Raw genomic sequence first — 14,247 nt, forward strand, 5'->3', positions numbered from 1 at the left:
TACAGAAAAATGTAGGTTCTACCTTCTGCAACCATGTGGGCTCAGTCTTCTTTTTGCTCTGAGTATGCTCCTTGAAAGAGAGGGATGAATGGGCAAGTGTCTTCATTCCCTTGCCCAGGTGAGCTTTAGTTTGGCAGTAGTGTCAAGGAGAAGGAGAAAGTACAGTTTTGGGTGTTCAAGAGTTCTAGGATGTGGTCTAACATCCCAGAGTAGGTGTCCCTGGTCATCCTGGAGTAGCTTATCACTGACTTTAATAAAGCTTTCCCTTCCATCTCATAACCCCTGGAAACCCAAGCAGTAAGAAAATCTATCCACAGCTGTGAGATAGATTGACAGATTTCCAAACAAAGGAATACTTTTATTTGAAGCTCCTGGATAAACGGCCAGTTGTTCTGTGCTGATTCTTTTTGCTGTTTTAGTATAATAAAAAGAAATTAATCATACCTCGAGGATGTCTCTACCTTATTTTTCCCCAGAAACTGCTGACACAGCTACCAATCTATGCCAGTGAAAAGAGATGATCTACACAAAAAAACTGTCAGAAAAGAGGCTCAACAGTTTGACCACTGTACCAAGAAACCATACACATTGATAAGAAGTTTGATAATCATGCCAAACATGGAAACACGATGGATAAAAGTGAGAACAGCAATAATGGTTAAAAAAATATGTATTACTTACTTCAGCCTAAGACTTCAACCTGAGAACTGATCTTCCAAGCAAAATAATTATTGGAAATGTCCAGGAATGCAAGGATGATCTTATACATTTTACCCTATAGCAAGACCTCTTTGTATAGAACAATAATCCTGAATGCCTGGACAAGACAAGAGTAACATTTTCAAGCTGTAGCTATGGAAAAACAAAGCAATTGTTGTGAAATGTAACAGTTTAAAGACAGTAGAAGGTTTATTCTATTATGTCAAACTACAAGTAATGACAGCACTGTATCACTTTCTGTGCTTTCTATTGATCATGCTGCACAACTTTCTGTGAAGTCAATGGTAAGAAAAAAATGCCTCAAGTGGAAGAACTGTCATCTCTTTTTCTTTAGGAAGAACAGGGAAAAAGAAGGAAAAAGATGAAGCCACAATGGAATAATAGGGAATGAGAAAGTGGGTAACACTGCATCACAAAAGGGACTTGTTCTCTACAATAAGGTACTCTAGAAATTGTAACACAGCATTAAAAAAATGAAGGAATAATGCATATATAATTAAACAGAGAAAATGCAATGTAGGGGAAGATAAGAACTATGACATGGAAATGCTAGGAGTCAGAGGTGGAAGTTGTCAGTCACATTTCTTAAACCCACCCTTTCATACTAAAAATACATGACAGTACATTTTTCTCATCTCTGAATAGAGAGGCACCTGGGGTCCTCAGCTGGTAGAAGTGACGGCAATCCCATCAATTGTATAATTAAGATCACGCATCTGCTTCACTGAATCAAAATCACTGAAACTTAATGGCAGGATTTAATAACCTTTCTCTCCTAAGAATGAATCAGTTTATTGTACTTTTCTAAAGCCAGGTGCAAAAGAATATAATTAGATAGCAATGTAACTGCAGTTATAATTAAACTCAAAAGCCTCCTCAATTAACTTCCAACAACGTATCTGTACTGCAAGAAGTAATAAAAGTATATTTTTTAAATTACAAAATAAATTTTTCATCTAGTCGTATTTTGTGTCCTTTAGATCAAAAAACGCGTAACTAACAAGGTCTTTAAAAGTGTAATTTAAAAATCAGCAAAATCGTGCTGCAGCCAGCAGGTTGCTTGCTTTCCTCACACCCCCTTTCAGCTATTTCAACATGTAAGACAAACGTGTCACTTTTGGTCCTGTAAATGTACCAGGGAAAATACACAGGAAACAATTATAATTGGGTACATGATAGATTCTTTATTCTCTTCAGGCTCAAATTCATTACTCTCATTGTTTTAATACAGAATAAATGTTTCTACATTGTTACATATACTAAAGTTCACACATAGAAATGCTGGGAGAAAATGGACAAATTATCTTTCCCCTCTGTGATCAATCTCTCATACTGGGAGAGTAAAGATCACAGTTTTAAAGGACCAAGACAGCCTTACTGCATACTGTTTGGCACAAAATATCCATGATCTGTGACTAAATTTTGTAGGCAGCATAATTACAAATTAGCAACAATAAATCATAGAATAGTTTGAGTTGGAAGGGACCTAAAAGATCACCTAGTTCCAACCACCCTGCCATGGACAGGGACACCTTCCATTAGACCAGGTTATGCAAAGCTCCATCCAACCTGGCCTTGCGCATTGCCAAGGATGGGGCATCCACAACTTCTCTGGGCAACCCATCCTTTGTCTCACCACCCTCACTGTAAATAATTTTCTTTCCTAGAATTTAATCTAACCTACTCTGTCAGTTTAAAGCCATTTCTCCTTGTCCTGCCACTACACCCCTTTGAAACAAGTCCCTCTAGTTCTCTTGCAGACCCCTTCAGGTACTGTAAGGTACTGTAAGGTCTCCTCAAAGCCTTTTCTTCTCCAAGCTGAACAACACTAACTCTCTCAACCTGTTTTCTTAGGACAGGTGCTCCAGCTTTCTCATTATCTCTATGGCCCTCTATGTCTTTCTTAAGTTGGAGGCCCCAGAGCTGACATCACTTCCTAAGTTGGGAGAAATGTACAGTTCCTTTTGCCAGAGTTTTTCTTAATTTTTATGTTACATTATGTAAAAGGTCATGGTCACCAAAATGAGGCAGTGAATCAACACACTTCCCAGAGCAGACATGTCTTGTGCTTTGTGTCCTCCTCCCTCCCAGCCCCACATTATTTAAGCACCACCTGCTTCACCCCTTAATCCCTTCATAATTAAGACTAGCTACTTTGCACCAGTGCACTTTTGCCTTCGTAAAAGGGTGGGGGTGGGGGTCATATGACAGTGGAAACTTCCTCTAGTCTTCCCTAAATAAACTTGACCTAGTCTTGGAAGCATCTACCTGCAACACAATTTATTTTAAAACAATTAAAATAAAGCTAATTTATATTAATATTATTTGAAAACAACACATTTTAATAGAGACAACGGCCATGTTCTGTTGCACAGGCCCTGTATTCAAGATGGAATAATTTTTATTTTTTAAAGGAATTACTCCAAATATATTGACAAACAACTCACTTGAATGCCACACCACTTTCTGCAGATGCACTGCTTTTCAGCCTAGATGTCTTGCTGCAGTGGTTTGTTCTGATAAACCTGGAATTTGGAATTAGTGTAACAGTAATTCTCTGCACACAGGCCACACAAAACACTTCTCAGACAGAATGGCACCTTTTATCTGGGCCTGTCCAGATCCAGGTTTCATTTGTTTTTCCCACAAGCTTTTTTTGCCAGCATCCTGAGGTGTGAAATGAAGCACTTACTATTCTGCTCCCAGTGTTAAGCTCCATGTTAAGGCCTTCAGAGTTTTTGGCATCATTAACTTTGTGGCTTAGCCTACTCAGTGCAAAACACCATTACAAAGAAATGTGGTTGTTTAGTGGGGCTCTGAGTAGAGGCAGCTGGGGTTTAGGGCCCTGGCTATCTATGCAGAAACAGGTGGCATGCCCCATGCAGCCATCCTAGTGACACGCTTCAGGAAAAGGGACTGTTTATTGGAACAGGAGACAGAGACTGGCACTTCCAGCCGCACCATACAGCCTCAATCTTTGAGGACCACAATTCACCCTCAAATACCAGCAGAAAATGGCAGCTTGATACAGGCAGAGTGTGGGGCTTTTTTTCTTTTTTTCCTTGAAGATCAGCTGAGAAGATAAGCCCTGAACCAAAGAGGGTGAGCTTCCATGAGGGCTGCTGTGGGCACAGGCAATAGTAGGCCAATGGGCAAGGACTGGGTTTAGCTAAGTACATGGCATGAGTTGCCTGCCACTGAAGTTGCATCAGACCACACTCAAGTGGCAAGAGTATCATTCAAACCTCCAACATAGAATCTTTACAGGTCACCCAATGTGAAATAATGCCTATTTTAACTTCAGAAAGGTCTAGAAAATGAGCACAAGACACTCCTTGTCTTCACTCTTCTACTACCTCGAGTAAGAATATTTTACCAAGTAAGTTGTTGCAAGATGGACATAACACAATGTACTTTTCTGAAATAAACCAGAAGTCCAACACTTGCATCTCTGCTAATAACTTTCATTCACATCTTCATCTCTACCCTACTTAATTTTTAAAATTTTTATCTCTTCTTTCCCTCCCAATTCTTGACCCCCACACACAACACAGAACTATGACCAAAATACAGTAATTTCACGATTACAAGCCACGCTGACTATAAGCCACATCTCCGGGTGTTGGCAAACATTTCGTTCTTTGTCCATACACAAGCCGCACTCAATTATAAGCCGCTCTGTCATTCGCAGCGAGGACCCGCGTGCAACAAAGTTGGCAAATAGTAACAGAATCGCGGCATGGCAAGGTTTACTGGCTTGGCTTGGGCCGTGAGGGCTCAGGGCTGCCGACAGGGCCAGGTGGCCCACTCGGCGCTGCCGCTCGGCGGGGCTGCTTGGGGCTGGCCGTCGCCGCCGCTGCTGCTGGGCTCGCTCACCCCGGCCCGGCGCTGTGCCACAGTGGCAGGGGAGCACGGAGCCCACCGGCACCCATGGCGGTGGTGGGAGGCGGGGATGGAGCCCGCTGGCACCCACGGCAGCGGCACGCGGGGATGGGAGCCCCCCACCTCCCCCTGTGCGGCAGGGCCAGCAGGAGGGAGCCCCCGCCTCCCCCGGGTTGCGCTGCCTGAAGGAGGGAGCTCCCCCGTCTCCACCCCTCACCCCGCACTGCCGGCACTGAGCCAGCTCCACCTGCCATGCAACAGAGTAACCAATTTGTAACAATCGCATAAACACCGGGTTTTACTGGTAGGTGTTCGACTTGGCACCTCGGTTTGCACTTCGGGGATTGGAAATGTCAGAAAATTATTCACATATTAGCCACTTCTGAGTGTAAGCCGCATTTCCACTGTGGGAGCAAAATTTTGGTCAAAATGGTGCGGCTTGTAATCGTGAAATTACTGTACTGCTGCCCTTTTTTGAGGACATGCCCATGCTCCATATTTCTGTGCAGAACTGGATACAGCTGAGAAGCCTTCTAATTCTGGATCTAAGTCTAAATCTGGTTTCTATCTTTGAGCCTCTCCTAAATGGGGACTTACTGCAGGCTTCATCTATATTTCCTGATTATCTATGCTTCTCTATTTTCTGAAGAAATTTAAAACCAAGAGAACACATTTTTCCTCCACCTGTAGTATTTGATTTCCAGTTTCCTGATAATATCTGTTATTTAGCTCTGCAAAGACCTTATTTAAATCTTCAAGTCTGCATTGTGATTCACTTTATATGAATGTTTGAATGACATTACTCAGCAGCCTTCTTTTTTAATCAGTCAGGCTATTCAAGTAATTGCTCCTTCTTCACTGTCATCCTTTCTTTGCTATCAGAGTTCTGAACCACCTGCCCCACTACATGACTGAAGAATTTTCTTTCACAAGTCTACATGGCTTTACTGGTTCCTCATATGCACATAATAGTGCACAGCACTGGTTAGGTAATGACATGGCAAACATCATTCTCTCTGATTATGACTTTGATTCCTTCCTCCCACAATAATAAGTTAATAGCTGCCATCTACCTAAAATACTTTGAGCACAAGATAATCTTCTGTTCCTGGCATAATTGCCCCTCTAACTCTGTAATGTACATATATTTTACTCCTCTCTAAGAAAAATCTGGATGTGTTTAAATACAACTATCTCTGATCACTTTTTAATGAAAATTTAGCCTGCAACAGCCCAGGATGCACCAGACAGATCTTCTAACTAGACACATTTGCTCCATGTCATCCTCTAAAAATCTGAAAGTGACCTAAGGTCTACTCTGTGCATTTAAGAACATTTTAATTCAAGTGAGAAACATAGAAAGGTATTAGATAAGCACCTGAAATGCCTGAGCATTTTGACAAGTTACTACTAAATCCACCTAAAGCACAATGGAAACAGTTATTCTTGAACTATGCAGAAGTATTTTTAAACTTTTAGAGCATTACGAGCCACCTTTTTGTAACTACAAACCTGCATCACCTTAGTCCCACTCAGGTGGCAAGGCAATTTCCTGGCGAGGAAACTAGTGGAAAGACAATTGAACAAACCAGTGAACACAGGAGAACCTAACTCTTTACTGAAGAAGCAAACATAGAAAACATTACCTCCTGTCAGCTACCATTTATGAATATTTACAGAATATAAATTGTACAGCCTTTTAAATTCATACCATATGTAGTTTTCAATTATGCTTTATTTAAAATTTATACGTTAGTAACTTTTATTATTAGTCAATTATTAAATACAATTTGAAAGCATGGCACAGGTACTAAAGAGAGACAACTTATGTATTTGGATGGCTAAGGAGGAAGGATGTTTCAAAAATTAATGCAAAACCCAGACTGTATAAATGCAAAGAAAAAACAGAAAGAATGGTTCACAATAGAGGAAGAAACAGATTGGAGAAGATCTGGTTCTAACAAATGTCACTGACCAACAAAGAAAAGTAGCCCTTTCAGCAAGAAAGCACATGAAAATAAACTGTGCTGCCTGTTACGCAAACATTTTGTGCAAACACTTTTCACTGGGAAAATCAACACCGTTATGTATGAATATAAAAAATGTTTTACAAATGTGGCTCTCTGTCTAAAGCACCCCTTGAGTTCTAGCTCCTGTGTACTTTGAATATGTTCTTGGTGGACAGCAAGGATAATTGCTGGCTAAAGTACATTAGTGGTGAGAGCAGGACAACTTTATAGAAACCAAAGCCTTGAAGACAAAAAAACCAAAAAACCCCAGAAGTATGCATTCTTCCTGACAGCCCTTCTTGCCTCAGAAGGAACTAACTGCTCAAGTTCATTGCCTTCCATTTCTGGAAATGACACAAGTCATTAGACCCCTTCTGTTCTTTATACTCCCAACCTACTTCTCTGAGCTCCCTGGATTCTTCTTCAGTGACTAGAAATGCAAAGGTGTAAAAAACCCCCCAAGAACTGGATCCCTGACTACATAGCTCCTAAGCATCTGAAAGCCTGTTAGCTAGAGAGCTGACTAAATGAGAGAAGCCATTTTATCTGGCCATGGGATACACACATAACCATGACTTTTCATTTTTTCTGTAAACCTGTCTTCATAAATTTTACTGCTGTATTATTACTGCTGTAAAAGACCGGGGTTTTAACTACAAGCATGAGATATTTTTCAACAACCAGTTTACATATGAAAACATGACAGGTAACGTGAAGAGAATACAGAAATTCCTAGTATTTTAAGCAACTATTTACAGTGGGATCTTTCTTGCCTGCTTGGGGATCCAGTAGTGGATCCTTCACTTCATGATGCCATTAACCACATGCCACTAATATAGAAGCACAATAACATTTTGCTGGAATAAGTAATGAAGGATCAAAAAGTTCAAGAACTCAGTGCACAGAAGAAATTTATTAACAAGAGCAGCCTTTTAGAAGCCCTTTTTATCATCCAGCACTTTTAAATCCTACAAGTACAGAAAAGGTAAAATGTACCCAAGTGGGAGAGGGAAAATTGAAGACACTCTTAGAGTTTTATCACTATGGTAGGATGGCACTTCAGGAAGTATCAATTCATAGTTGTTGCATTCTTGCACTTGTTTTACACTTTTTGATAAGAACATTTGCAACAAGACCCTTACTGCTGCTGTTCTATTTCTTTGTATGAAGTGAAAGAGGGACTGAAAGACAGCACAAGAGAAAGAAAAGGGAGAGTCACTGCTAAAGTACAACACAAGCACTTGCTAAATATGTCTTTTACAATTACTCACCTGCAACACTTAACCACATCATGGATGTAGAAGTGAAATCATGATTAGCCTAGTTCCATATGATTTTGATCCATGGACCTCAAAGATGGCTAAGTAATATTACCTCTGTCCTACAGAATGACACAAATCAATTTACATAGCTTTGAAGGATTTTGAAGAAGGTCAGTGTGACATCTGATACTAAAATCCATATTTGTCAGTCCCTTCTCACCATTTGTCACAAATGATGGGTTTAGAGCATTCAGCAGCCAAAAGGCCCAGTTTAGACAGCAGTGATATGACTGCAGCATATTACATGTATAAAATTTGGCATGGCAACTGTGCATTTCTATGAGACAAAATCAGATAAAACCAGCCTGCCCAGATCTCACTTTTATCTATTACCTCAAGATGAAGTCACCCAAATTTTTTCAGCCTCAGCCAACTGAATTTCAGCCTGTGACAAGTGCAAAAGAGAAGCACTGCATTTGATTTCAGACATTTACTTGCTTAAAATCTGATATACCAAATAACCTGTTCCACACATGCATTTTCTCTTCTTGCAGTATAAAAAGCATGAAAGAGCTATTATTTTGAGCTTTGTGCACTCTTGTTAAATATTTAAGAATCCTATCATAAATTACAACCCTGCCTTTTCCACTTGATCTCCTCTTCATGTGGTCTTACTAACACAGCAGCTGAAACTTCCATTGTGCAGTGAAATAAGCCAGTTATCACTGGCTGGTTCAATTACTCCAACATCCTCCTGACCCTTTGCAAAGTCCTCTCTCCTGCTTGCCATAGTGGGGCAATGCTGAGCTCTAGAAAGCAGTAACAGAGGTAGCACAAACCCCTGGATAACTAGAGTGAATCCCAATGCCTAAAAAAGCACATGTGGACAGGCATTTCTCATAAAACAACTACACTAAATCAGCTCCAAACCAGTAGTTTTACTCTGTCCTTAGGGAAAAGGTGGACATAGATCAAAACAGTCACTGCTCCTCGATAAAGCACCAGACTCAAACACGAGGATAGGGAAGATGCTGCCCTCTCCAGCAAGAACACTACTTTGGTGTGATGGCTACAGCACTGCTGCTGCACTGAGGCAACATCACCCTGTGGTCTCTATCCCCACCTTCCCATTACAAGACTGGCTGTATCCAGAGTAACCACATGAGCAGCTAGCAAGAACAGAGAATGCTGACCAAGCTGCCAATGCCATTTTGGCAAGTCTTGTACACAGGTAACAAAAGTCCTCCTCACCACTGCCTCCCACCATGGAGACCTCAGACCATCTCACTCTGAGATGGCAGGTGCCACTGTGGCAGGGAGAGGGCACTGGGCTAATGCTGTGACTTCCAATGATTTTTTCTCTGATCACAAGCTCCACTCAAACACACGTGCCAAGGTGCTGCCTCTGCTCTGTAACATCCCAGGGCAGATACAGCTGGCTTGAGGATCCTAGAAGGAGTGTGCCAGCTGCACACAGCAGAGGGAAGAAGCAAGGTGTTGCAAGCCTGCAAGGTAATGCTTGAGTGTAGCCAAGGGGTGAGTGTAGCCACCACAAGCTATCACGGCTACAACGAACAGCTGGCTGAGGATGCAGAACATCTGTCAGGCACAGCTTTAAGGAGAATTTCTGGGACAGGGAAATGCCTTGAAAAACGCTTCAGAGGTCAGGAGTACAAGCAGCTGGTGGAGCTACCTGTGTAGGTAAAATAGTAGCAGAAAGCTGCATATCAAAGCTTTTTATCAGAGGATGTGACAAGGAAGAAAAGTACAACTATATCTGGATACATGAAGAAATGGAGAATTATTGCAAAAAGAGAAAAATGTGTAATAAGCAAAGCTCTAGTGTTAAAGTCACATGGGATTCTCAGATGAGAGACAGAGCAAGACATCCATGGTACTGTCATTACTACATGACATTCACATTTTTAAACTAGAAAGCAAGACTACATGTGTGTGTCAGTTAATCTGGACCTGAAGTAGAATGAGTACGATGAAAGGCAAATGCATAGTTTGGATCTACGTCCCTTTCGAAAAGAAACACTGTTCTTCAGATTTCCAAACTTTTCCCTTGAGAAATGACTGGCAGCCATAGGATGGAAAACAAATATGCTCTTACGAAGTTTTTAGCACCTAGTACAAGCCTAACTGGTGTGTTCCTGGATCAGCTCTTCCATTAAGAACAAAAATAATCAAAGAGAAAAGCACTCAGAGACTTAAATATAAAATTTATACAAAGTAAAATTTATTATTTTTATTACACATATGAATTTGTTTACAATAGAGCAAATGGTTTTTTCTTTAGAAAATATTTTGAACATTAATTACTATTACCCTCTGATTGTCTCATCTAGTTCATTCACATGAATGCTGCCAGACATACTCAGTATGTTTAAGTATAACAGTAATTCTGTTTCAGTCCATGAACTCTCTACTACTTTAAAGTAAGTATCAGAGCATTTAATTTTCACAGTCTTCGGGGCATGGACAGATACTATGTTGTGCCTTGAACCATGCAGAAACTCATGCCATTTACCTGTGACCTCTGCCCAGTACCTTGATACATTTACACATAAAACTTTTTTTTGTCCACTGTTGCATTAAGACTTACAAAATTGACTTATGCTGCTATGCAAAAATGCTGACAAAAATTATTTTTCTGCTCTGAAGAAATGTGTGTTATACTTGCATGCATTTTTTGAACATAAAATTGCTCTACTCAGGCATAGCTTGCCTTAGGGACAATATAAAATGGCACAAGCAACACAATTATGCTTTTAAATGGTTTTAAATGCATAGCTTTTTGTTTATCTTTTCAGTTGGAGTACAATACCCCAGCAGAGCACACTGCAACAAACCATTCAGGATTCATTTCTCTGTGGGCATCTGAAAGTTCTTTAGAAGCAATTAATAAACTCATTCAAATGTATACACATTTCTCCTGCTGCTTAAGGAGATATTGGAAGTAGAGCAGTCTTTCAAGCAAATTGGTACTGTTTTTTTAGTAAACTGCTCTAACTGTGCTCTGCAAAATGTGTAACTGGGATTGAAAAATTCAGACTTCTGGCCAGTGCTCAGGTGTGCTTAACTGAATTTGACAGCATTAGACACATACAGGTTGAATTCTTTCTGCCATCACGGCTCCATAAGTGCAGTAGCATGCATTACATTAGGTCTAGAAGGCAAGGGAGGGTAAAAACAGAGGGTAAAAAAACCCAAAGGTTTGCTGGCATGCAAATACCTACCACAAAAATCTTGCTAGTTTATCAAAGAAATAATACTCTTTTTTTTTGTGGGGTTTTTTTTTTCGTTTTTTTTTGTTTGTTTGTTTGTTTTTAGTAATGGGACACTGTTCTGAGAGACTGCAGAAATAAGATACACATGTGAGAAACTGAAGAAAAAAAGTGACTCAAGAACTGAGTACAGGTAAAATTTTATATTCTCTCACTAGCCAATAGATACTCATCTAGAATTCATTCTAGACCTGGGGAAGTAAGAGTCACTGACCCAAATATTCATTAGCAAAAAACATTTATTGACATAAATTTTTAATACACACTGAAAACTTATGTGTTTTCTCATCTTACTATTCAGAGAAGGCAAAAGATTCACATGCATATATATTGCTATCCAGCTAACAGAATCTGATACTGTTTCCGAACAGCCCTACAAAACAAGAAATTATCCAAATTCTGTATCATAGAAAGTTCCTGCTTAACGAACAGGAGCTCACATCATAGTAGCTATACAGATGTATTCAGAAAATCAGTATAAATAACAATCTGATGTTGTGGTCTTAATACTGACTTCTAAAAATCCCGAGAACTGAACCATAGATCTATGTATTTTGGCAGGCAGCTTCAGCCATGCATCCATTGGGACAGCACATGAACAACACTTGCCAGAAAGGCTCCCATTCACAAGCATCATGAACTCAAATTTACCACTGTATTCCTTTGCATACAAACGTATTTGCAGCCAACATTGCCTCTTGCAAGTCTTTTTGTTTAAAAAGGCAGATTTTAACTACCCTATTAGGAAGCCTGTTTTTCCAGTTAGTTTCAACGACCATACATCTCCTGCTTATTTAATCTCCTTGTTTTATAGATAACATAAAATGCGTCCTAAACATTCTGATTTTGCAGAAATACTTGTTAGTCCTGTGTGACAAAGCCACGAAGTTCTTTAGAAAACAGAAGGAAGATTATAAAGGTGAGCAAGACCTGTCTGTGCTAAAATCTCTTAGGCTGACACAAACATCATTTGTAATTCGCATGAAAAGTTTCTTCTCTTCTCTGGACGCCAATTAACTTTATCCAGAGATAGATACGAACAGCTAAGTAAGCAGTAACTATTGCAATAGAAAATGCTCACTTTAGGTGAATGAATGCTGTGTTTGCAAAGCTGCAGAAATATTTTAGCGGATCCAATTTTAAGTGGCTCTCGGTGGATCCAGAGCTCTCCTGGAAGCTGAGTCCCAGGGTCTCTGCTGCTGGAGGCGGCTCCCGGACGGGGGTGGCGATGCCGGCTCCGGCTCGCACCGTCCCGCTTGTCCCCGGGAGGCAGCGGCTGCAGCCCGACCGGGGCAGGGGGACGGCCAGCGGAGCAGGACACACAGAAATGCCTCAAACACCCGACAAACCTCGGGGGCACCAACTTCTCACAGCTGTCAGCCAGCCACCTGACCGCGAAACGTCTAAAGCCAGCGGGAGGAGAAAGCGGCCGCCGACATCCTAAACCCTAAGGAAAGCCAAGGGGATCCCGGCTCGGGATGCAGGACGGGGCGCAGGGCGAGGCTGCCCCGCGGGCCGGGCCGGACCGGGTCGGGTCGGGTCATGCCGCGCTCCCGGGCCGAGCCGGGGCCGCCGTAGGCAGCGGCGCCGGGCAGCGCTCACGGGCACCGCTCACCGCGCTCCTCTCACCGCCCGTGCCCCGGGCTGCGGCTCCGCTCGGGCTCTCCCCGTCCCGGGCACCCCCCGCCCCAATCCGCGCTGTCCCCGCGCCGGCCCGGCCCTCCCCGAGGGGTGAGCGCAGCTCCGGGCGGCAGGGACGGGACCCCCGCGCCGCCCCCGAGGGCTGTGTCCCGACCAGACTCACCGCGTGCCTGCGGCTCCATGGCAGCGCGGGGGCTCAGCCGTGCGTATGGCGCGGAGCCCGCTCGCAGCGCGGAGCCCGCTCGCAGCCCGGCTCCCGGCTCGGGCGGCGCTGACAGCCGGGGCCGCGCCGCCGCCGCCGCTCCCGCCCCCGCCCCGCGCCGCCGCCGCGCGGCGCCCCCTGGCGGCCAGGGCCCGCCCCACAGGCGCTCCGTGTGCCCGGCCCTGCCGGCCCGCACAGGCCCCGGCCCGGGCCGGCCCCTCGGCGCCTCGGCTGTTCTCCGCCGTCTCCTCCGCGCAGCAAACACCTCGGGGCTGTCACGGCTGTCCCCCGGTGAGGGGAGGCACTCGGGACTTCCCCCATGGAGAAGCCAGGAGCCGCAAGGCACAGGCTCCCCACCTGAGCAGAGGCGCACCTGGTGTATCAGCGGTGCAGCGCTCAGGTGCCTGAAATGAACGAGTTCATGGCTTGTCTGAGTACCTGTGCATGTCAAGTTCTACCTCCTCCTATGGCAGAAGCATGGGAAGACATGCAAACAAATGGCAGAGCCTATGCTGTCATGCATACTTAGCAGCTTCAGTAAAAATCATATTTTTTCCCAGCACATAGGTCTGTATCCGGCTGTTGCTGTGTGGCATGACCATGCACCGTTGACACTGCAGCACATATTTACTCTAGGTTTGCTCATGCCAACACAACTTCCAGACTTTGTTACCAGTCCACAGTAACTTCACTCATGGATGGCTCCAGAATATTGTTTTAGCATGGCTGCCTTCTCCATGGCTGATTATCCATGTATTTATCAGCCAGACACTGTATCTAATTCGAGTATATGATGCTGCTGAATGCCTCCAGGACACACTGACGATGCATAGGTTCTCAAGGCCTGTACTACTAAAAATAAAGCAGGACAATAAAGGGAGATGAAAGAAGTATTGGATGAAAGAAGTTTGTGAAATTATATAAATGAATAATACTTTGATTGAAGAAAATTATCTGAAAAAAAATGATTATGTGGTTTGGTCAAAGAAAAAAGCACATTTATAGCTAGAAAATAAAGAGTTTCTTTTTTGCCTAAAATTTTGTAGCAAAGCATCAAAATTATTTACTTCTCAACTTTATTTTTACAAAAAAAAAAAAAAAAGAGAAAAGAAAAAAGAGAGAAAAAAGAGAACTAAGGCCAAAGCAGCTTTAATTTGTATATAACTAATGAGATTTTCCTTTAATACACATGCTTGTGGGTTTGAATTTTAATTTCCATAAGGCGTGAATTATGATTCTTT

The 14,247-nt window shown here is 42.6% G+C and overlaps 1 protein-coding gene across 2 annotated transcripts in view; it reads right to left on the bottom strand.

Moving 5' to 3' along the window:
* The window catches only part of TPD52L1 (TPD52 like 1), a 53,454-nt gene extending 40,391 nt beyond the window's left edge, over positions 1-13,063 (bottom strand). For both annotated transcript variants that reach the window (XM_033054642.1, XM_033054641.1), the window contains exon 1: positions 12,968-13,063. In XM_033054642.1, coding sequence (XP_032910533.1) covers positions 12,968-12,986 — 19 coding nt within the window. In that variant the 5' untranslated portion in view covers positions 12,987-13,063. The remainder of the gene's footprint in view (positions 1-12,967) is intronic.
* Positions 13,064-14,247: the final 1,184 nt, after the last annotated feature.

The sequence above is a fragment of the Catharus ustulatus genome, chromosome 3 (assembly GCF_009819885.2).
Source record: "Catharus ustulatus isolate bCatUst1 chromosome 3, bCatUst1.pri.v2, whole genome shotgun sequence".
Lineage (NCBI taxonomy): Eukaryota > Metazoa > Chordata > Aves > Passeriformes > Turdidae > Catharus > Catharus ustulatus.